At 30.9% G+C, this 25,493-nt stretch overlaps 2 protein-coding genes across 2 annotated transcripts; one reads left to right on the plus strand and one right to left on the minus strand.

Moving 5' to 3' along the window:
* Nucleotides 1-244: 244 nt before the first annotated feature.
* LOC124834035 (uncharacterized) lies at nucleotides 245-3,722 on the minus strand. The gene is made up of 3 exons (XM_047308625.2): nucleotides 1,657-3,722; nucleotides 1,311-1,401; nucleotides 245-863 (listed from the first exon to the last, which is right to left on the minus strand). The coding sequence occupies exons 1-3, from the start codon at nucleotides 3,703-3,705 to the stop codon at nucleotides 673-675; spliced, it is 2,331 nt and encodes a 776-aa protein (XP_047164581.2). The 5' UTR covers nucleotides 3,706-3,722; the 3' UTR covers nucleotides 245-672.
* Nucleotides 3,723-14,708: 10,986 nt separating this feature from the next.
* LOC124834054 (protein kinase PINOID 2) lies at nucleotides 14,709-16,797 on the plus strand. The gene is made up of 2 exons (XM_047308648.2): nucleotides 14,709-15,352; nucleotides 15,735-16,797. Exons 1-2 carry the CDS (start codon nucleotides 14,751-14,753, stop codon nucleotides 16,588-16,590), a joined length of 1,458 nt encoding a protein of 485 aa, XP_047164604.1. The 5' UTR covers nucleotides 14,709-14,750; the 3' UTR covers nucleotides 16,591-16,797.
* Nucleotides 16,798-25,493: the final 8,696 nt, after the last annotated feature.

Here is a 25,493-nt window from a genome sequence, read left to right on the forward strand (position 1 = left end):
TCAAACACTTGAATTTACTTTAGCAAACTAATGGATTAACAAGGAAAGTTCAGCACACACTCATACACACACACCCATAAACACACACCCACACACACACGCGCATATACATATACACATACATACACATACACATTCACACACACACTCACTCACACACATATATATATATATATATATATATATATATATATATATATATATATATATATATATATATATATATAGTCTAACAGGCAGTGCATTTCCTGATAATGAAATTTAGCATTTTCCTTGAAATATTAATATTGGTAACGAAGCAGTAGGAGCATCACGTTGTAGCCTTGTGAAATAAAACTGGTGGAGCCTTTCAAATCATGCTATCACCATGTTTTGAGAACATTGATAATCAAAAACAATTAGTGAACCCTGTATGTCCAAGATTGTGCATAAATAAAATGATTCCATTCTATCCTTATTATAACTGTTACTATGCGTGCTATCTTTATCTGGTTCTAGGGAGAGTCAATTCAGAGACGACGACGACCCTGGAACCATAGCATTTTGTGTTCAATGACACTTATGCCAATATACCTGTTTCTGGAGGTGGATCCAAGTCAGGCAGATATAAAATAATTGGAAACAAGGATTGAAAGCAAAATTATTCTTCTGGGCAACTCTTTCGTGAATTGGCTAAAACTGTCGATAATTAAGCTCAGTGACACACGAGGATAAGGCATCTTTCACTTGCATGTTATTGGTGTCCATATGTAGGGCATCTTCATATAGCCTTTTAGCCTGCTGTAGTAACTTCACCTTCTCTTTACTACTTCCTGGCCTTAATCGAGATCGCTGCTGCAATGCGACACCCCATCTAAACAAAGCTGCAATTCAACAGGTTAGCAAAACTTCTTTTCAATAACAAGAGGACCTTGGAAACATTTAAAAAAAGATAAATGAAAGGGAAAAATTGATGAGATCAATGCAGAAGTGTTGGTATCCCGGAGATAACTTTTTCAGGTTTAAAAATTTCCACGATCACATTGTCATCAAACATATCAAGCAATTAGCGTGGAGTCTGTGTTAAACTCTTGCGTATCTCAGGCTGTAGTGCATGTGTATGTCATAAAAATATAATTTCCTATTCTTAATGCCGTTTTTCCAACATAGATTTTTTATGAAATTATTATTGAGCTAGATTCACGCTTTTGACCTTAACAGTCCATAGAAGGCTATATAATTTATGGAGAATCTGTGAACATAGTATTCTCTAGTTGCACCTGTGCGTGAAAATCACAAAATGTAAGTTCAGAAATTAATAGACATAATACCATCTGGCGCATAAACATTTCCTTTTAACAGCATAGCATCGAACTTGTCAATTGCAGCCAGGAATACTCTTTCAGCCTCAAATGCAGCACCCTGTGATGTTTGAAGATAAATTAAATTTGATTTGGAAACAGAACTTACAGCAAAGGTATGCATTAGCAAAATGGAAGAAGAATTCATGTCAAGGAAACATTAAAGTCACAAAAGCTTTAGTATTAAGTTAAACAAATTACCAATTTGAGAATCAATTTAGCAGCATTCTAACATGTATTCTAATGAGCAACAAAAACACCCTAACAAATTGAGGAACTGAAAAGGTAATTTAATGATGTCAAGAATAATGCATACCGGACCAATGTCTGCTATCAATTGGCCTCGGAAAGAAAGAGCAAGACCCCAATTATAAAGGGCTCTCACATCATTAGCATCAATTGACAACGCCAGCCTATACTTTCTGCCTGCCTGAACTAGTAGCTCTTCACACTCTTCACAAACATCGATAAGAAATGATGCAATATCTTCTTCGCTAGTGATTTTATTCCTCAGACCCTTCAATATTCTACTATGTTTTCCAGAAGATGGTTGGATGCTGCCAGAAAGAAGACTTCTCAATTCTCGAGTAATCTTCAACTTTAATTCTCCATGAAGAAGGTAAGTGTTTCCTAACTGGCCTACAGCCAACAAACTCATGGGCTTCAAGCCCACAGCTTTGGATAGTATGTTTGCAGACCTGTAAAGCATGATTTCAGCTTGCTCTTCATCCTGCCTAACTTTTATAAACTCTTTTGCTTGTTTTAAAAGATCTGTTGCTTCATCAAGATACCTATCGAACATGATATCATCTGAAATCTTTGTAGATGAAGTGGTATTGAATTCGTCCTCGTGTGCAGACAAATCATCTACATGGTGGTGACGATCATCGTAATTCACTGTATCATCTTTATATTGAGACCTGTCAGAACCATCCTCCCTCAAGTTACGAGAAGACCTGAAAGTCTTTTGATCTTGGTTGAGAAGCTGCTCACGCGTAAAAGAGGACTCACTTTCCATGCGTTTCGTTCTGACTTTAAAGCTCTCAGAGTCAAGCAGATTGTCATGGGATTCCCACATGTCTGTTATGCTGCTGGAATCCATCTTCAAAGAGAAGCTGCGATTATTTGTGAACCTCATTCCTTTGTTCCGGTAACTATGCTCTTTATCGTCAAAGAATTTATTTTTGCTTCTCCGTATGTCCCCTAAGCCAAAAGTGTCTCCCTCGGGAGTAGTTCTTATTCTTCCACTTTTGTTCATATCCAAAACAGAGTTAGTAGACGAGCTTTGAGTAGGATCCAAATCCAACTCACGATTTCCCTTATGTTCATCAACAAAATTCAAAGCCCTGTGTTCTACAACAGGCACCGTACCATTTCCTCTAGTTTCATCCAATGTTCTATGCACTCCCTCTTGCTTAACATTTTCCCTGACTTTGGTCGAATTGGAACTAAACAAATTTTCCCCAAACAAACTGCTAAAAGCCTGCAACATCTGGTACCCACCTTCTCCAACTTGTTTCTTTCTTTTACCACTCTTATGGTTCTCAACCAAAACACCACCAGAGTTCTCTTCATTGTCAATCAAATCCCCAAGTACACTCCTACCATTCTTAAGTGAAATTTTAATCTTATCTGTAACTACAAGATAGCCATAAAAATCATCCACCCGAATCTTATTATTCCTAATAGCACTTACTACTTCACTCTTCAAGTTATTGACCACAAGATCAAGCTCGTCAAAAAATTCCACCAAACTCCGCAATTTTTCTGAAGACAGCTTAGAATTCGAATTGTCCTCCTTTTCCCTCCTCTTACTCCCACTCGCCCTCACTTCGCCGAACGCTCCGTTTCGGAGAAACCCTACCGTGAAACCAACAGCAAAAACCAACGCGGAAGCAGGAAGAACGACAATAGAAGAAACCTTAACCCTAGAAATCGCCATCGCACAAACGAGGCCCAAGAAGAACACGAAAACGTTCTTCCTATCATCGATTCCAACAGAAACGAGAAAATTGCGCAAGGCGTAGGACTCACCAGGCGCGTCTGAACTGCCTAGATCGTCCCAACCTCCGTACATATTCGAGGAACAAGAAGAAGAAGCGCACCGAGCTCTCAAGGAAGAAAACGAAAACATGAGGGGCTTGGAGCCGCGCGTCCATTTCTCCCTCGAACTGTGAAGAAAAGTACGCTCAACGGAAGGAACACCAAAGGGAACAAGCGAACTGTGAGAGTTGAGAAGATTAACGGGATTCTTCGCAATTACGAATTTCATTATTTCATCGAAGAAGCGTTTTTCTTCAATTTCACCGCTGTAGAGTACGTGCAGTGCTACTATGCTGCAGCGGCAGAGATATGTTGAAAACATCAAAACGACATGTCGTTACGTGCCTTAGCAAAGTAAAAAAAACTCCAACTTGAAACGTAGTCGTATTATATGGACAACATGAACAGTGTCTATTTTCAGTAAGTGAAACCATATCTTGACAGTTTTTTTTTGTAACATTTTTTTACTGATTTATTATTTAATTATTATTGTGCTGAAATAAAAATTGGAAAATGCACAATTTTAATGACACGATGCATCTTCCTTTCAAGTTTTTGAGTTTTGTTTTAACACAACGTAGGATGAGCTTTGTTCCAAATCTTTCTTTTCAGTCACTATTTGTATCTCGTTGCTTTCATTCGTTGGTTGTTGTCCACCTTTGAAATCCAACATTCTATCATTCTTTCTTCTGTTTTCTTTGTGTTTTTGCGTCATTCAAAGATAAGTTGGTTGTGATGGGCGAGTTTCTTAGGCATACTTATGAGTTTTGAGAAGAAAACAAAGACAAGCAAAGGTCTACAGGTAGTCTACCCAATCATCAAGGGATTAAGGAAAAAGGAAGTACACCTGTTGCAGGATAAGTTATAAGTGTTGCTTATAACCAGACTTGTAAGTATTGCTTACAACAAGAACTGAAAAGTTAAATTAAAGTACGAAAAGAAAAAATTTAAACCATTATACCATTAAATCTTGTTCAAAATATCATGTCAAAATACAATAAAATATATGGTTCAGTTTTGAAAACAATTAATAATGGATGTGATAGCTTAACGAATGAAAAATTGGCAGGTACAATTAATATCAAGACCATTGCTTAGACATTACCAAATTCAACACAATCAACAATATAATTAATATTAAAATCATTATCTAAATAAAGCTCACGAAAGCCAAAATTGCAAAATAGTATGTTGAAGTACAGAAAACACTAATAATTTATTGTCATAAAAAGTTAATGTGTTAAAATATATCACAAAAAGTAGCATAGGAATAACAATGATATTATAGTGGTAACAATGCTCAAGGTCGCAAAAAACTAGTTGCATATAACAATAACAATTTGTATCTTCTATATGAACTCACCTTTACATTTTTATAGGAATAGTCACAACTTTTGTAAATGAACTTTTAATGCATATCAGGCCATGTCTCTTATACTTGTGTAAGTTCATTTATATTTAAGTGATGAGTGATCTTTAATTTATTCTTTGCACAAGTGTGTGTCTCATACCTTTGTGATTTCATAATTCCGTGAACAAAACTTTGACAATTTTTATATTAAAGTATTTCTTATCCTCTTGTGAGCAATCACAGTTCCAGAGACAAAATAATGTTAACACAATTTTTATATTAAAGCATTTCTCACACTTTGGTAGGTACAGTGATACTTCTAAGAAAAAGCACACTCATCTCTACACAAACAACATCAACGACAATTTAAGATGTACTTTAATTTCATGGCTTCCAAAAATAATTTCATATTTTTACAAGTCACTTAAATACGTAAAGCATGGTCTTTTATCTCTGTACATTATATATTAAATTTTGGTGTCCTTTTTACATGAGATTATGAGCAATAAGACGGTGTAGCATTTTATGAGACTGATAACTCGCTGAATCATGGAACCTTGTGGTTGCTACAATGTTTGTGATTAGAATTCACAAGGCTTGGAAAATAAAGAAAAAATGAGTGATGCACAAAATGTACGGTCTATTATGCCTCCAAAAGGTGTGTCTGGGATGCCTGAACCAGTATTTAGTGATGGAGCAATTTACCAACTACAAAATAATTTAGTTTTTCAGCTCATTTAACTCAAATTTTAAGTTTGGACTGAGGGAAGAGAACATAATTTTTATCCCGTTTCATTTAAATTGGAGAGAAAGAAAAATGACGGTAAACAATATAATAAAATAGAATAAATTTCACTATTATAAAGGAAAACACTTTTTTATTAAAAGAAGATGGGTATTTTTATTTTGCATCATGATATTTTTCTAAAATACTATAACTTTAATTAATGTATGATATTTGGTTATATTATAATTTTTTTTTCTCGGTTTACAAGAGAACGTTTGAAGAAGAATACTGCCCTCTCCCTTTTTAAAGTTTTGATTTTTGAAAGATTTGTTTGTTCCCTTTAGAGATACTTTCTAATTAGTTATTTTTTTTGTCATTTACATGTTATCTTCATCTTATACTATATACACTCTTCTCTTTTATTAGGTGTCTTGTTTCTTTTAAAGATTTTTTTCTTTTAGTTAATTTATTTTTAAAGTTAGAATATAAGTATAAATATCACATTAAATAAATAAGAAAGTTGAATATGATACAAGAACCAAGACATAAAAATTTATTATCTTAAAATTTTGGATTAAAAATTTTGTCAATATTTTATATATTGATTTCCATGTTATATTAATATTGCATATTCTCTTTAAAATAATTAAAGTTATCAACTTCATTCATACTCATAGATTAATCCTAATATATTATTGAAAATTCCTGCACCCTAAACTCATCTCAATGAAATTAACTTATTTTTTTAAATAATATGTAATTAATTAATTTAATTAATAACTTTTTGACAAATATAGCAAATCGTTCCAAGTAATATAGAGTAAGTTCAGAGTATTGTTCTCCTAAAGGACTTTTGTAACACATGACAATTCTTTCTTTTATAACTCAATTAGACATCAAAATGCACAAAACAATACAAGAAACTCTTTTTGGTATTTTATCAAACAGTTGGTGTACAAGGACTTTATATTTAAAAGAAACTTTGAAATTGGGTTTCATGAATCATATGAATATAAAACTCTGTTCAATATTTCATTATTTCATTTAAACATTCACATCAAGATATACTTCCCAAATCACTTAAGTGCTCTATCTATGTCCATGTTCAAAGTTACTTTCCAGTAATCGGAAACATTCAAATAATATTATATTTCCATACAATGATAGTAAATTCAAGAAAGAGCATATGAACGAACAATTATATATTGAACACGAAAATTACATCAGAGTGAGTTCCTTACATCCAATTCCAATGAAAGAAAAATTTACCTACTCCTAGTCATCTATAACGTACACATTTGAAGCAATCCCTTGCAACAATGGTGTCTTGATGCCTTGAAGTGGGCTGCTGAAGTTCTTGAGATGTTTTCTTTTCTTTCCTATGTCCAAAACTTCTCTACTCTTTTCATTCTGTTTGTCTCGAACTTAAAAAGTCAATTTTGATTTAATTAATTCGCTCAGCGCACAACTATCATGCACTGAACGAATAATCAACTACATATTCTTTAACTGTCCATAATTCGCTCAGCGAATTGTTTTAGTGCGCTGAGTGAATAATCATCTTTTTAGCTGAGCGATTTAACGTTGGCTTAGCGAGAAACATCTGACAGCACTCCACTTTGATGTATAAATTCATGTATAGTTTACTACACACTTTCCTACTTCCTAATACAACTTTTTATATGAGAAAACACGTCATTTCATGAATAAATACAAATTTTGAGCTAATTTTGGGATGACAGTTACTTTCTACTACTACCAATGAAAGATAATTTTTGGATGACAAAATTGACTAAAGAAATGGGGGAATCAAATTATTGAACTAATATAGTTTTTTCTATTTTATTTATTTCTACCAATCCAAATTGAGGAAGTAGGCTTTGGAGAGATTCTCATCATTAATATTGTCACCTCGTAAATGAAAACATTTTCCTTGGCTTTTCTTGTTTAGTTAAATAGAATTAGTTTGTACCAAAGGTATTGGTGATACTGAATTTAGTTAAATAGTATTAGTTTGTACCAAAGGTATTGGTGATACTGAATTGATAAAGTCTTTCAGTTTCATATTTGGGAAAAAGAAAATGATTGAGAGAACTTGTGTTAAAAGAATTATTACTTCATTGGATTAAGTAATATGAATTTGAATTTAATTTTCATATCATTTTCATTATTTACATTTAAAATTATACCATATTTATGATTAAAGGTAAAATGATAATCAATTTATTTTTATTTATTAAAATATTTTTTAATTTATCATATCTATCATATCATATGCAAACTTTCATTTAAAATCTATTCAAATCATACTATCTATCTCTTAATACAAACAACAACACAATTAATCTACTCTTTATTTCCTTATTAAATTCATCCACTCCTCAATCAAAACATAATTGAAACAATGATCATTTTGCTTTCTATCCATGTATTGGTAGAGTGTGCATGAATTAGGACAACGATTGAATGTGTTTAATATAATTAATTTGTGCATTATTGAATGTTTTATATCAATTATAAATAAGTTGAATTTATAATATATAAATAAGTCAGGCAAATTTTATTTTATTAATAAATTTTATAAAATTGAGTTAAGATTAAAGTGATTTTTTAACATGAGATCAGGTTATGGGTCAATTAAATCTTTAGATTGAAATTAAATGAGAAAAAATTGATGTAATTATAATTGTTGTAATCCGTTAATTACATTTATTAATAATGTGAGAAGAGATACCTATAATTGATTATATACTTCAAGATATAAGTGGAGTTATCATATGAAAAATAATCAAGTATGTCCTGAAGGCATGATATGCCTTCATTTATGGTTAAGTGGATGCATATTATATATGTCATCTATTTACACACAGACAAAAGCAAAATATGTATAAATTAATTTGTAGAATTATTTTAAATGTTATTTTTTATTTGTGGGTTTTAAGGAACATATTTAAACCCAAATTATATAGTTTATTGTATCATCCATAATCCTTTTTATAGCTTTAAACTCAAACTCACATGCATAAAAAGGAAATAAAAATAGATATAGTATTAGTTTGGTTTGGAACCCATGAGAAGAAGCTGGCGTGCCCATTATGACATGTCCCAGACAACAACAAATGAAGATCTTATAAGATTGCCACTGCTGTTTTCCCGCTATATGCATCCGTACGTGTCCTTCTACACTTGCTCCACTTTTCACTGAAATTCATGCTTCCCAATATTTTATATGCTTTCACAATTTTTTAATGCTTAATTATAGGTCCTGATTCTCAATTTCACTTCTGCTATTCTTCTTCTTCTTCTTCTCCTTTATATTCATTCTGGTATATGATTCATCACATTGCACGGTTGACAGATTGGCCACGCTTTGTTCAGTGTATGCACCAAATTATTAAAGGAATGGAACTCTGACTACTCTGCTGCCTCTCAGAGATGTTAAAGTTGGTTGTTTCTGCGTCCTCTTCGTTTGCAGTTATCCTCTCACCATTTCATGTCGTTAAATCTAACACAATCTGTCAAATCATTATCAATATTTCTGAGACTCATAGTGTGAGTGGCAGGTTTCTATGTAGAACTCAACAACAAACCCCACTTCAGATCTTACACCATTAATCCTGGCTCCCTCATATCTCTTAAAAAAGTAAATCGACTCTCATTTCGACTTTCCTGCTCCTTTCCTTTTATGCCATCCTAATAAGTGGGCTCCATACATAATCCCCTTCAATATCCTGCTACCAACGTTTATCAGAATTAACCATAGTCAAATTAACTTGGATTACTATAAACAACAAGACTTTGCTTTAAGTTTTAACATAACTTGAGTCTGACTGTTAGTTACTACGCATTCTCCTTAAGCAAAATTTGAAATTTAAGTATTGCGAATGAAAATGACGCGATTATAAGGATAAACTCCTAGTGAGTTTAAACTCGGAATCACTGATTAAACTGGTATAGTAATCAGTAATTTTATCTGTCTAGCTTTTCTTTTCTTTTACTTATTTCAAAGTTTTTACCTTTTTTTCTATCCCAATTCTTTGTGGGTTGTGTTTTCCTTCATGCAAACAAGTAGACACCATAAAGGTAGGTCGTTGGAGGATAGCTGATGGTACTTTTTGAAGGTCTGGGGAGAAGAATGTTATGGAGCAAGTGATGGAGCTTCGAGTCTTCCTATATGTTTGCCTCTCTGTTTGACTGCAATTTATGCTGGGTTGCTACCAGAATTGTGACCAAAAGTGTACGCGACAAGATCTTGCAGATAAAAAGGAGAGAAATGAAAAACAAAAAAAAAAACAAGAATTTATTAATGTACTTGCTGATACACAGTTAGACACACTAGAATGATTAGAATTATTGCCTTACATGAACAGCAATAAGCAACAATTCAAAAGGAATTCTGTAGAATCACATATGACACAATGCCATCAAACGAGAAACAAGACCTGGTTTGACATACACATGCCAGCATATGCATACATCCAATTCGGTCGTAATCAACCCATATCGTGGCATTTTTTGTACGATTAAATCGGGCTTGAATTTGTTTTGTTGTTCTTGTGATTCATGCATAATTATTAACTTAATAGGGAAAAGGAAAAATGACCGTTTGAGGGTCCACAGGATCAAGATAATGAAATGGATACGTGACAAACAGTCAGACTACTTTGAGAAAGAAAGATGGGGGGATAAGCCTTTATTGACTGATGTATAAAGTTTGAAAAGTGAGGTACATGATAGTGCATTCGTGCCTTTGCAAAAATGCAATGAAGTGGGATTTACGAAGATAATAATGCAATGCAAACACGAGCATGTAAGATGGACCATATCATAGTTTTCACTTGAAGTGATAAACTTGTTACATTATGAAACAATATCAGATTGTCATGCACGAATGTTTCATCAAAACAGGTTCAATTCAAAATCAAATCCTAGAGCTAGAGCATGACCATTTCTAAGAATCATGATTAAGATGACATCATTGAGTCGTAGTAATGGTTGCAGTGCCACTTTTTCCAAAGTATGTATATACGATATTTCGTATTTGTGAGGTGGGCGCGGGTGTGGACCAAAGTGAGTGGCCAACCCACACTCCTGCAAAGGTAATATCGCTTCACATGCATCCCAAGGATACCATAAATTAAGATCAGTATGCTGTACTATACTATACACTGTACCGTATGATTAATAATTACATACATTAATAATACGGGCAAACTTAAGCCAAAAATATTAATGTTACTTGTTCTCTTCCCATCCAATTTCAAATTGGGGTGGTGAATTCAATTCGCAGCACGGGTTCTTCGTGCATTCTCACTCTTCTGCAATGATTTCGTCGCAGGGAGTAATGGGTGACAATTTATTGCTGTGTTTTGTTCAGTGAATTTTGTTTGATCTTCTGTGTTTCTTTTTCTTTAATTTCTATCACATGACATAACATTGGTTAGTTAATACGAAATAATGCATATATATATATATATATATATATATATATATATGTATGTATGATATATCCTTAACCAAGAGTTCAAGTAATCAGTTGATCAGACAAAAAGAAGCATCCATGGCAGAGTTTACGATGTCGTCTGCATGCTGCTTCAACTTTCTGCTTTGTTAGCAGAAAAGAAAACTAAAAGAAATAAAATGTTCTTGATTTGCGGTTGCACAAGCTTTAACACAAAGAGAGGATGCTTTTGACCATCTACCTTTAAGATGTTTTTTCTATTATCATTATTATTAAACGGTGATAAAAGAAAAAAAAGAAGAAGAAATATTATTGTCTTGGATTCATCTTATAATCTATTAATTTGCAATATCATCTATGCATCACAAACTTTCCTTTAATTAACTATTTTTGGCCTCCGAAAGGGGACATCATTTAAGATTGAGTTTGTTTATAAATTGCAAATGTTACTAGTTTTTATATAAAAATTTAATTCATTGGATTTTTTAAATTTCAACAATAATTCCATTTTTACACACAGCCTTGCCATTTTGTCCCAAGAAACGGATATGAAAGGCAACAATAATAACAAAACCAAAAGATACACTACCATGAATATTGGGTCACGAGTAACACTTCATTACCTACAATATAACTTTTCATCTGTGATTCGTCGTAATTTAATATTTATTTATTTTTACCAATTAATTTCTAAATGTACTAATTGATAATTTTATATTCTTAATTATTGTAAAAGATAATTACTGGACGCTTACAGATGCATTTTGATTTAAAATTTTGATTCATATATTGCAATTTTAGCATTTCAAAATGTGTGTATCCAATGTCCCAAACATTCATATGTGGAGACGTGGAAGTTAAGCCTGATTGCTGTTTCAAGTAATCACTTAGGTTTCGCTCATTTGAATGAATTTGAGAGAGGGTAATTGAATGAATTTGAGAGGATTTGAAAATAAATTTTTTGTTATTTATTTGAGTGGATTTGGAAATAGGTGAGAGTGGATTTGGAGGTAAATTTTTTTTAATCTGTCACATCAATCAAATCCTACACTAATTTTTACCCTCACTTACCTCCAAATTCACTCTAATAAACATCAAAAGAATTTATCTTCAAATCCTCTCCAATTCTTTCAATCACTCTCCCCTACTCTCAAATTCATTCAAGTGAACAAAGGGTTAAACATTTAAAGTTTGAGGCATTTTATATATTTTAAACTAACTTTTTTTATCAATATTAAACTAATGTTTGAGTTAACCTTATTTTAAACTATTTTTCTTCGCTTTAAAAAACTCAGATCGAACATAATAAAAAAAAGAGTATTTTTTTTTCTGATCAACAAAAGTCTAAAAACCATAATTTTTTTGAGAGCTAATTATTAAAGCAACTTCTAATTTTTAAAAACAAAAGAGAAATTAAAATAAAAGTTAACACACGTTACCTACGATGATAATGTCAATGATTTAATCATAATACTTAGCTCATTAATAAATACTCATTTAACGCCGTGCTTCATGCTGTCTTCTTGTGCATTATTGCTTCCACTTTCATAAATCCAAAACTTGGTTTCCAATAACATGAAAACTGTTTCTATACATAACATGTTTGTCACTATTGACTATAAATTTCAAAAACATTATTTGTTTTTATTTCTCAGCTTTCATCTAATCAAAGCATAATATTCATCAAAGTGAATTAAAAAAAATCTTGAATGAGATAGGATTAAACCTTAAATATAAAAGCGAGGTGTGATAATTTATTTAAAAACTATTGAAATTGTTCACACAATTTTAGTATACACACGTATGGGTCAAGATTATATTACTTTATTATGCATTAATACTGAATATGGATATAAACAAAGTTCCACATCCAATAAAATATAAGAGATGGACATGGATTTATATACACCTAAAATACCTTTATTAGTAAGAGGTCTTTTGGAGTGGTATCAAAAGAAAATCCGTAAAGGTTGAAAGCGGACAATATCTTACCAGTGTGAAAATCTATGTGTATGTATATGTTGAACCTCCCATTATTAGTGACGAGACAGAAAAATGATCTTATTTAGACTATTTATAACATTATTTTTTAATTAATTTTAAACTCTTAAAAAATTATAATTCATTAAATTTTGATTACATATTTTATATTGTTATTTTTTCATGCAACCTATATTATACGATCAATTTTATTTATATATTTACAAATTTCGAAAAAATAAATAAATGAAGTATAAAGAATATAAACTTAACTAAATATTCTATTTTTAGGGTGTTAATTTGTGTAATATTTAAAATTTGGTGTATCATGCTAAAAATGATTAAAATAAGTAATAAGAGTAATAAATTTAAAATAATAAGAATAATATAAAAAAGTATTTAAAATTATAAACAAAATAAACTATCATACATCAATATCTTGAAATATTAAATTTAAAATACTAAAATAAATATTATAATAAACGTAACGATTAAAATAATCAGTTCAACATAAAATATTCAATAATAATAATAATAATAATATAAAACGAAACTAGGATAATACTAGTATCAAATGTAATAAGATAATATTTATAAAATACTTAAAAATGAAGTATATTATTTTTTTATATGGAAAATACATAATCATTATACAAGGTAATAATTATAACAAACTAGTTAATGACAAAATTGAATAGAAAAACTTAATTGAAAAATATAAAATTTGTAAACACTTAATAGTATAATAATTTTTAACAAAAAATTATTAAAGATGCGAAAATTTAAGGAAATTGTTAAAACTTAAGTAATTCTTATACGACATAATTATATATTAATTTATACATACTTAACGATAATGTAGTATATGAAATGATTACTTCTTTTAAATAAATATAAATATTTAAAAATATTAGCAATTAAATATAATTATTGAAAATACACTTTAAGGTATATTTGAATTAAAAATGTCCTAGAATATAAGTGAAGTTGAAATGAGTTATTATGAAGAGAAGTTTTAGAAGGAAAAATATGCGGAGATAATCTTGATATATATATTAAAAGAAATAACACGGTGCATAGAGTTATTAAAATGTTATGCGACAGTAGATAATATAGTTTTTTAATAGAAGAAAGAAAAAGTGAGAATTTATTAAAGTTTAAGCAAAGAGAATAGAATAGATGGTTTTGGAAATAAGTTTAGAGGGTGAAGAAAAGGTAGTGGGTTCGTCAGCAGAAGGCCTGGTGCCTGAGCTAACATAAACAACTTCTTCAAAAGCTTCGTTGCGACACCTTTTGCTCCTCACATTTCATACAATTGATGCCTTCTTACCACCACTCCTTCCAAACACAATATCTCATATCTCAACCATCAAATTTTAATCCAATGCTTCCTCGCATCAAATCTAAGGATTCATTCACTCCCAAACATAGCCTATCACACAGAATATTAATATTTCAGGAATCTTCACTGTTCTCTTTTAACATATTTTCTTCCTAGGATCAACGCCCTCTCATTCAGTAAAAAAGATTCCATTTCTATTTCTATATACATTCTCTCAATTTATAAACACAAAATCGACAACTTTTAGATACTGTAACTTTCGTCGCTCAAATATTGGCTTTAATTGTTTCGGTGCAAGTTTTAGTTAACAAGTCATTCAATTAATTTAGTAAAAGTGATTTTGTAAAAAATCCTAATTGGTTGTTGCTCCACGTCACCGTTTGCTCTCGCATGTGCAAGATACCATACCAAAGCCAACATAAGCAATATAAAAACCCCACTTCATCACAAACCCACACACTTTCAAAAACTCTCACACCTACATGTTATGATACCCTGCACCAACCATGAATGCTCCTACCACCGTAACCGCCATCACCACCACACCGCCGAGTAGGGATGAACCCGACTACGACAGCAGCTCCTCCTCCATCACCGTGCCGGAATCCAGCCGGAGCTGGATGACCAACCTCAGCTTCGGCAGCCGCCGCCGCCGGAGCTCGGTCTCCGTGTGCTCCTCCACCCTGGAGAGTCCGCACGCGAGGCCCCACAAGGCGAACCAGGCTGCATGGGAGGTCATGCGGCGGCTCCGTCGCGACAAGGGGCAGGTCGGTCTGGAGCACTTCCGCCTGATGCGGCGGCTGGGGAGCGGCGACATCGGGAACGTGTACCTTTGCCAGATAAGGAACCCCGTGGTGGGGTTGCCGCAGTGCTTTTATGCGATGAAGGTGGTGGACAGAGAGGCACTTGCGATACGGAAGAAGCTGCAGAGGGCGGAGATGGAGAAGGAGATTCTCGCCATGCTTGATCACCCCTTCTTGCCTACTTTGTACACTGAGTTTGACGCTTCTCATTACTCTTGCTTGGTCATGGAGTTCTGCCCCGGTGGCGACTTGTACGCTGCACGCCAACGCCAGCCCGGGAAGCGCTTTTCTATTACATCCACTAAGTAAGCACTTTTTCTTATCTCCTTTCTTACCCTCTTTTTTAATCATGTTTCTGATACAAACTTTTTATTACTTCACTCATCACTGATCCGACCCTCTCTACTTAATCATGCTTTTTAATTCAAGTGTAGAGAATCCGAAGCCTTATACCTTCTCTCCTTTAAGAAAGTTTCAACTTATTTTTAGAGAACGGTGTTTATTCTTTTATCAACTTTTTAATATTGCATTTGAAAAATAAGTAATTATATCAGAGTAATCAACCACTAACAATTTTACATGGTAATATTTTAAAAGTTAATATAAGACTTGTGAAGTGATTTATGGTTGAATGATCAATTCTGATGAGGTGCTAACGTCGGGGTAAATTTGGAAAACACAACACAGGTTTTATTCGGCTGAGACGCTATTGGCATTAGAGTATCTTCACATGATGGGCATAGTGTACAGGGATTTGAAGCCAGAGAACGTGCTTGTGAGAGAGGATGGACATATTATGCTTTCAGATTTTGATCTTTCACTCAAATGTGACGTTGTGCCGAAGCTGTTAAGGAGCAAGACGAGAGTGGAACGCAGTATCAAGAGTACAAAGAGATCAGTGCCAGCCTGCACTGCCCCCATGCAGCCTGTGCTGTCATGTTTCTTGGCATCAAGCAAGAAGAAGAAAGCGACAGTGACAACAGTTATAAGAGAAAATGTTGAGGTGGAAGAGCTTGATCCGGAGCTGGTGGCTGAGCCTATCGATGCCAAGTCGAAGTCATTTGTGGGGACACACGAGTACTTGGCACCAGAAGTTATCTTGGGGCAAGGACATGGGAGTGCAGTGGACTGGTGGACGTTTGGGGTGTTTTTGTATGAGATGTTATACGGGAGAACACCCTTCAAAGGTGAAAATAATGAAAAAACTCTTGTCAACATTTTGAAGCAACCATTGGCTTTCCCCAGAATCGCAGTTAGCAGCAGCAAGGATTATGAAGAGATGGTGAAAGTTCAAGACCTTATAAGCAAGCTCTTGGTGAAGAATCCAAATAAGAGAATTGGAAGCTGTATGGGTTCTGTCGAGATCAAAAGGCATGAGTTCTTCAAGGGTGTAAATTGGGCCTTAATTAGATCAGTTAGGCCTCCTGAAGTCCCCAGTGATATGAACAAAATTAGGAGTAGTAGGGTTTTGCTACCAAAACTAAGCAAAACAGACAGGGATCAGCCATATCAGCTTAGAACTCATCATTTTGAATACTTCTAACGGCAATAAATGTAAATAGATTAGCAAAAATAGGATTTCCCGCAAATATGTGTTTGCCATTAAAGAATTTAAGGGCTCTTTTCCCCTTGTTTTCTGTTTTTTTTTTCTTTTTTCTATGTACCGATGAGAGAAAGAATTAGAAAAAGTAGTATATGTATGACCAAGGCACTATGCATTGAACTCGCAGTTTATTTCTCATTATAATAATATTGATATGTCTCTACCAATAAAATTATCAGTAGTTGAGGATTTGTAGGTGTAAAAAAAGTGGGATCCCATAATTGTCCTAATGTGATTCTCATGAAAGCTTAAGAAGTCATGTGATGACAATAATTACACTTCTCATTGATGAGAAAATTGCAGGGAAGAAAAAGATGAAAATCGCTTTATTCTAACAATACTTTATAACATTGTATACCTTTTTCTCGTATGGCTATTTTCACATCTGCGCATTCACATGTCCTTTTCACCGAACGAACAAAAGAAAGAAAAAAGAAAACGTATTTTTTGTCATTGTTTTTTGGTAAAATATTGTAAAATTTAAATTGTGGTGATTATCTACTACCCTTTATAATAAACTAAGGTTCTTAAAGCTTACTTGAGTTTTCATGATCATTGGGTTACATTGTTTTGGAGAGAGAGATGCTAATTTCTGAAATCAGGGGTAATGAATGTCTGAAATTTGTTAATAATATAAGTAGAGGCGATTTGGGAATGTGTTGCTAACAGTAATGATGAGGTGAGAGGGGAATAAAAGGATTGTAGGCAGTGTGGACCATTTTGAATGCAGTGAAAAATTGACAGCAATAATTTGATCTTAACATTTAAACCAAAGAAAACCAATCAAAATTCAACAGGAATCCTTTTCTTACCTAAAGTATCAATAAATCAAATACCTACAATGAGTCAGTGCATTATGGATGACAACCCAAACTTTGGTGCTCTCTTCCATGGCAGCTCGAATTACAATAAGCCTTCATTGCGTACTTCCAATCCCTTATCTTTCTCTGCCTCCGTAATGAAAAGAAAGGGACTGTTTTCCTCCCTGGAGTAAAAGTTGTTCATTTTCTATTGGCTATAAAAACACAGACTGCTTGTATCTTTTATCTGTGTATGTAAGAGAGAGCACGACTTACTGCAACTTTAAACATAATATACATTGTGGCTTCCTAAAGATTAATTTCACATCGATCTCAACCAAAGAATATGATGAGAAAAAGTTGTGAAAGAATTAAAAAAAGCATATTCATACATACTACTAGTAAAGTGGGAACAGAAAAATGATGAAAAATGGAACCACACCCCTTTAACTGAAAAACTATTGTGGTGAGGTGACTTTCTCCTCCACAGATAAGAGTTTCCTGAATTTGACACATCTTGTGTCATTTAGGTGGTAAATTTTGCCATATATCACTAAAAGGAAGACAGCATAAGTCACCATTTAGATTTGCATTCTAATGGAGTACAGCATTATATGGGCAAGCATCAGCTTTTATCATGTCATTGATTCAGTTCTTTAAGCATGAATGAGCTGTAAGATTATGTGTGTCCAAATAGTCAAGTACTTACATCACTTTTTCTCATTTCTTTCAGGCCTTTTGTTTTCTTTTGGAGGTTAGATCTTGGGGTGAAGCGACTGAGGACTGAGGAGTTTATGTCAGTGCTTCAGGTTTTATTAAACAATTTCCTTTTTTCCTTATGATGAGACTTTCCATAATCTCAGCTTTAAAATACATTTTATTAGATATATTAATTTCATGAGAGAGTATTTGAAAATGAGTTTGATTGATAAAATTGTGGAGTGATAGACCGTACTCTAAGAGGTGACATGTCTATTAGCAGAAACAGACCCCCCAGGTTACAGACAATGTCGTCCAATTGCAGACACACATACATACGTTGGTACCCCTCTCCTCTCCTTCAGCACAGAACAGAAAATCACAACTTTCACCAAATAATTAGAGGCAACAAAAGTAATCATGCTTTCGATGTCCATCAGCTGTGTGTAATGTGAAAAAGCTTAATTTTATGTTGGAGCCATTATAGCATTCCAACCCAACTAATACGATTTGATAGTTCTTTTTCTTTCTTGAATCTCCCTCGTTACTCGTGATCTCTCTCCCTTGTTTCACCTTCACCTTCAAAGAATTACTTTTTCAAGTTTAACTTCATTGAATAAAACTACTTTTGCTTTCAAGGTTGTTGATGAAGTAGGGAAAGCCACAGAACAAGACACTCTTGTTTGCTTCTATTCAAATATGATGATTTATATGAAAAGTTGTGAGGATCTTGTGTACCTTCTTATCTAAGGGAAACCTTAGTCATTTATAAAGAAAGTCAAACATATTTGAAGTTACAAAATTGTTTCATATTAAACAATGTATACAATACGTGAATTTTTTTCTCTTTCTCGTGAACGCCACAATCATGTTATGTAACATAATCAAGTATAATTTTTATTTTTTTAATAATCGTTCATATTTTATTAATATATATATTTTTGTAGTACAATAAATTAAATTATTAAGGTAAGTACTTCCATAGATTAATATGGTAGCGATCAAAGTTTAAATTAAACTAGTATAAGTGTGTGAAATAATTTTTAAGTGAAAATCAAATTTAAAATTTTGGGAGTTTTAATTTATTTCAGGATATATTTTGTTTATATGAGATTTATAGATACTAAAGAGAAATTGAATATTAAGATTTGAACTTATTTTAGTTTTGAGTGGGATAAGAAGAATTTAAAGTTAAAAAAAAACGTGTGATGTTATTTTAGTGAGTGAGGGATGAATTTTGTAAAGGAGAGTGCGCTGTTAGAAATTTTGATAAATTAATTTTGTTCGTAATAAATTTTTATTAATAATAGAGCTATTTTAGATATTAATAATTTTTAATTTATAAAATAATTTTTAAATTAGTTAATATAATATCTAATTATTTTTTATTTTTAAATTAGTTTTTATTTAATAATATTCTTATAATTATTAGATGTCATTTTATATATAAATCCTCAAATCTTGACTTATAAGATAGCAACTTACAAACTAGGAGCTAACTTATAATCTAATTATGTCAAATAAACCAAAGTTAAAAACAAGTTTAGTACACAGTTATATTTTAATTCTGAAAGTGTATAATGATAATAGAACAATCTTAAAATTATGAAAACTCCCATAAGTATTTGAATAAATAATTCATTAATTACATTACTTTAATATTTAAGGTTTACGGGAAGTTATAACATTAATTAATAGGTGTTTAAAAATTAAAACAACAGGTGAATGATTATGTTCATGACCTTAGTTACAAAACTAAAAATTTATAAATTTTTTTTAATTCTTTTTAATTTCAAGAATTAAACATATAACACATTATACTTTGCAAACCAAAGTTTTCTCAAAACAAATATTGAAAATGATGTCTATTGAAAATACAAGTATGAGTCTAAGTCTCACATTAGATAGAAATGAGAAAGTAGAACGTTATATAAAGATGAAAGACTCATTAATCTATTGCTTTAAGGTTTTGGGTAGAGAATGGTGTCAATCCCTTATATGTTTGGGCTCACATCCCATTGATGTTTGTGTCTTTTTGATGAACCCCTCCTTGATAGACACAAGATCAAAAAAAATCAAGAGTGACAAAATCTTATTATCATTTAGCTTACTCTCATGGACTAATTTTGATAAAAGTATTTTTATTTTAAAATGAGCACATAATATATGTATTTACTATATTGATCCTTTCTATTATATCTCTGCTCTTTTTTTAAAATGTTTGAGCTCATATTTCATTAATGTTTTGTCTCTTCGGTAAATCCCCTCCTTGATCGACCCAACAGGATCAAGAAATCAACAATGACAAAATCTTGTTATTATTTAGCTTACTCTCATGGACTAATTTTGATAAAAGCATTTTTATTTTAAAATGAGGACATAATATATGTATTTAGTAGATTGATCCTTTCTATTATACCAAGTCTGCTCTTTTTTTAAAATGTATAAAATTTGAGAGGCCAAAATACATAAAATTAAAAAAGAAACATTTTATTTATATGGCTTGTAAAAAAAATGGAGCGACCCACAGCTTCCTAAGGCACATTGAAGTTCCGCCCTGATAAATTTTGTAAACTTATAGACAAAAAATTTGTTTATATGTTTTTAGACCAAATATTTTCAACGAATATGACATAAAATTATGAATGTTCTAAAGTAGTTTTCTAACAATGTTCGAACTATACGAGCATGGAATATCATTTTTGTTTGTACACTACTCGTTATCACCTGTAAGCTAAATGAGTCCGCATAGCATTTTTTCTTTTCTTTTTTCTTTTTTCATTTGTCTTTCATTGTTAAATGATTATATTATTCATAAGACTTAATTTAATTTTTAGTTTATAATATATTTAAGTATTTTAATTAAGTTTTTATTGATTATTTTGTTTATTGTAAAAAAAATTATATTTTTTAGTTGAATATTTGTTTGTTCAATTTTTCTATTAACTAACGAATGTAACTATTATCTTATTTCATTATTTTCATTTGTGTTACACAACGTGAGGTTTTGTTATTAATATGAAATTATATCACAGTTAATGTAAAATAACAAATTATTTTTATCAACTATCAATAGTGGTGATGGGATAGTTGATATCATGAAAGTTATTAAAGAGCATAATGTTCTCATTATCAAATACACTTTTAATTAAATCTTCCATCATTAATGCTCATGAGACTGTCTCTTGATAACATGTGATAATGTAAAAGTCGTTGAAAAACATGATAATTTTGTAATTTAATAGATTTTTAATGAAAATATGTTGTATTTCTATATTAACTGTTTTTTAACACGTGAATACAAATATACGTGATGACGAAACATAACAACAATTACATTACGCGGTTTAATGTAAAAACTAAATAGCATATACTTAATCAAAAAAATATATAAAAAAAAACTTTGAATACTAAAAAAATTAATAAAAATTTAAACTTAAAATGTAATTAAACTTTCATAAAGTGATAAATATTCCGTACAAAACTTTTGTAAATACACGTTTTTTCGTAATTTACATTCTCCTCGTTTTTATTTTATTTTATCCATCTAGTATTTTATTTTACCTCATGTGAAACCTTTATAGAGTATTTTATTCAGCAAAAAATCTTATTACACTAATCATTGCATTATTAATTATGATTCATTTAAAGAGAAACGTTATTAAATAGTTAAAATTGCTGTAGAGAGAGGGAAATAATTAAAATTAAAACTAATAATAACTGACCTATTCACTTTGAATATCATAAGTATAGTGATCTATCCTATCATTTTCCGCGTCCTTTAGTGTCTCTTTCACCATCTTCATCACCTTGCTATTCTGTCTCTTTTCTTTTTAATCGAGTATAGGCCAAAAACACATCTCTCTAAGACTCCATAGAGGCATACAAAATTTGTTCCGTAACTTTGTTTATATACACGTCTTAGTCTTTGCACAGGATCAGTAACAAGGACAATTAGGACGATGTTGAACAACTAATTCATGCATTATTATTTATTTAATCTAGAGTTAGGGTTACATAGTATTCAACCTACTGCTTCATGAATCATTGGAGGACGCAACAACAATGGATATTCAAATAATTGTTGTCATGTGAATTTCTGCATTCCCATTGCACCTTCCATACCTATGAGCCTAGTTAGGGAATTTAGAAAAAACCTTAGGATTGGAGCATCAAAATCTTGTCCCAAAATCGTCGTGGCGGAGTATATTAACAAGTTATAAATTGTTAAATTGAATATATTTTAATCTCTTGTTATAGAATTCAATGAACCTGAGACTTAGTGAATGAATGTTGGGGAAAAAATGGTCCATGGTGGAAACGCATACACATACTACATTACATAAAAAATGAGCATACAATATTATAGGCACATACTAGTTGTCTACATTTATAAAAATATTTTGTCAAATAGGTTGCTTGAAAAAGATGATTGAATTTTTATAAACTCCTTAAGACGTGTTTAATTCGTATAGATCAAAGACAGTTCCAAAAATGCTTCAACAAAGCATTTGTTATCGTCAAACGATATTGAGAATCATAGCAAACAATAAAACAATAATCAAATTTGTAAGAATATGTGAGAACCAATAATAATAAAAAATATAATAATAATTACAAAATAAAACACTAATATTTTTATCATTGAAAAGTCTTTCCTAACTCTAATCCTAAACCATAAATAATAAACTCTAACCCCTAATCCCACCCCTATTACTAACCTTACATCTAACCCTAAACACTAAGCATTAAATCTTAAACCTTAGGATTAGGTTTTAGACTTAGGATTACAATTAAGATTAGAGTCAAGGTTATGATTACAATTTAGAGTAAGAGTTTAGAGTTAGAGTTTAATGTTAGTGTTAGGGTTAAAGTTTAGGATTATGATTCAGGATTAGGGTTACGGTTAATATTTATAGTTTATGGTTTGGAGATTAGGGTTAAGGTTTATGGTTAGGTTAGGATTGGAGTTTAGAGTTTGGGTTTGAGGTTTGGGATTTAGGGTTTAGGGTTTAAGTTTGGGGTTTATGATTTAGGATTTGAGTTTGGGGTTTAGGGTTTGGGGTTTAGGGTTTGGGGTTTAGGGTTTGGGGTGTATGGTTTAGGGTTTGGGTTTTGGAATTAGTATTTAAAGTTTAGGGTTGAGGGTTTTAGGTTAGGGTTTAGGGTGTTGAGTTTGGGGTTTAGGCTTTGGGATTTATGAGTTTGGGGTTTGAAATTTAAGGTTTAAGGTTTAAGTTTCAAGGTTTAAGATCAAATACTTTAAATTTGAAGTTTAGAGTTTATGATTTGAGGTCTAGGAATTGAGGTTTAGGATTTAAATATAATATAATTAAATCACATACAATCACATAACTCCAATGTTTACCTAAATATAATAATAATTAGTTCAATGATAAATATTAAACAATTATATTTTTATTTATTTCAAATATCTTTTATATATTTTAGTTCAGACTAAAAATACTTATAAATAGATGAAATAAAAGTACTTAATAATACTCGTTTATATATTTATAATTTATTTTATTTTCACTTTCTTACTGTTTAAAATAAATTTTCATTATAAATATTTCTCTTTTGCATATACACTATTATTTTTAGGATGAAATATATATTTTTAAAATGTATAAATAATTTTCTTAATGAATAGAAATAACTATTTTATGAATAATGTTACAGAATATTAAGTTTTTTTTTTCTATACTGCAAATTAATATTTAATCTTTTTTAGATTATTTTCTTTTAAAAAATTAATATTTCCTTAATAAACATAGATATCTGACTACTCTATATCTATTATTTACCCAGTTGCAACATTGACACCCAAAGTGGAAAAAAAATGGGTTAAATATGTCTTTAGTTCCTATACTATTGACCGTTTCTGGTTTTCGTCCCTCTTTCAAAATGAGGTACAATTTGTTCTTCATTCTTTTCAAAATTTTTGTTTTAGTCCTCGAAAACTAACATCGTTAAAAATGTGGTAGTTTTCGAGGACTAAAACCAAAGTTTCGAGGACTAAAACTAGAGTTTCGAAACGAATGAGAACCAAATTGTACCTTATCTTATTTTGAAAGAAGGACGAAAACCAGAAACGGCAATAGTTTAGGAAAAAAAAAAGTTAATCTATCTATCTATTTAATAATGCATAAATTATAGGTGAAGGTATATGGAACATCCAACTATATCTGATCTAGCCACATTAATTATAGGTGAAAGTATATTTTTTTTCCTAAAACCTTGGTCTTATTAGATTTCTAGGTATATTCTCTAATTTAATTATGGTGAGAATATAACTTCTGATTTATTCAACTCAGAGTGTAGGTAAAGAAAGCAGTTTTTTTTTTTTCTGTAATGTGACTCTTAACCTCTACATGTAAGCACCTTTTTACACACCGCAATGTAACTATTTTGTCCTATTTAAAATTAAATTAATATTTCATATAAAAAAAAATTAGAGGACGTTATATTTATTAAAGCCACATTAAAATTAAAATAGATGCGCATATCTTTGATGTTTTTAATACAATAATACTCCTACTTATATGTTTTTAATAAATATCAAATTTGTTTATATTTTAATAAATGATTTTTTTTACATTTTAAATAAAACGACCTCGTGTTTCTTTGAAGGAGACTGAAAGTTAGTTTCAAGCTAAAAAAGATATTATCATATTTTAATCTTAAAATAGTTATTTACTTTTTTTTATATTCTTAATAAAGTAACTATCATAATCCTTATGTTATTTATATTTTTATTTTCCGTGATTTAAAATTAAATGTAAATATAGTAATAAGTTAAAAAGTTTAGTAATATATTTATATCTATTTATTTATTTGATATCAAATTATTATTTTATCATAAATATAATATTTTTATATTTTTAAGAAATTTATAATTTATTTTTTATTATATTTTAATATGCAATAATTAAATCATTAAAATTTTATATAAAAAATATTTATTTCATATTTTAAAAATGTAATGCGTAGCGTAGTTTAGTTTTATATGGTATTTAAAATAAAATAAAGGAGAAAGTACTAATTATTAAAAATAAAATGTAAATGAGATAAATGTTATTTATTATAAACATATATTTCTGCGTAAAGATTAAATATGTGTGAATCCCATTTTATAATAAGATGATAAGAAAAAATATATACATGTTTATTTTAAAATTAAAAGAGTTGTAAGTACATATAAATTAGAGTTGTAAAAATAAGTTAAATTAAGTGAGATTACGACGTCAAATTAGGTTAGAATAAAATTTTTTACAAAATAAACTCGATCTATTAAAAACTTATTCATTCATGTTGAATTCGTAGTAAATCAGATAAACATTT

Source organism: Vigna umbellata, chromosome 1 (genome assembly GCF_029865625.1).
Source record: "Vigna umbellata cultivar VRB3 chromosome 1, Vumbellata_1.0, whole genome shotgun sequence".
Classification (NCBI taxonomy): Eukaryota; Viridiplantae; Streptophyta; class Magnoliopsida; order Fabales; family Fabaceae; genus Vigna; species Vigna umbellata.

Bases quoted from the DNA above. Each gene is read 5' to 3' on its own strand.
- LOC124834054 (XM_047308648.2), top strand. From the start codon at position 14,751: ATGAATGCTCCTACCACCGTAACCGCCATCACCACCACACCGCCGAGT. The intron at 15,353-15,734 runs GTAAGCACTTTT...AACACAACACAG, and splicing joins TTTTCTATTACATCCACTAA to GTTTTATTCGGCTGAGACGC.
- LOC124834035 (XM_047308625.2), bottom strand. From the start codon at position 3,705: ATGTTTTCAACATATCTCTGCCGCTGCAGCATAGTAGCACTGCACGTA. The intron at 1,402-1,656 runs GTATGCATTATT...CAAACATCACAG, and splicing joins TGATAGCAGACATTGGTCCG to GGTGCTGCATTTGAGGCTGA. The intron at 864-1,310 runs GTATTATGTCTA...GTTGAATTGCAG, and splicing joins AAATGTTTATGCGCCAGATG to CTTTGTTTAGATGGGGTGTC.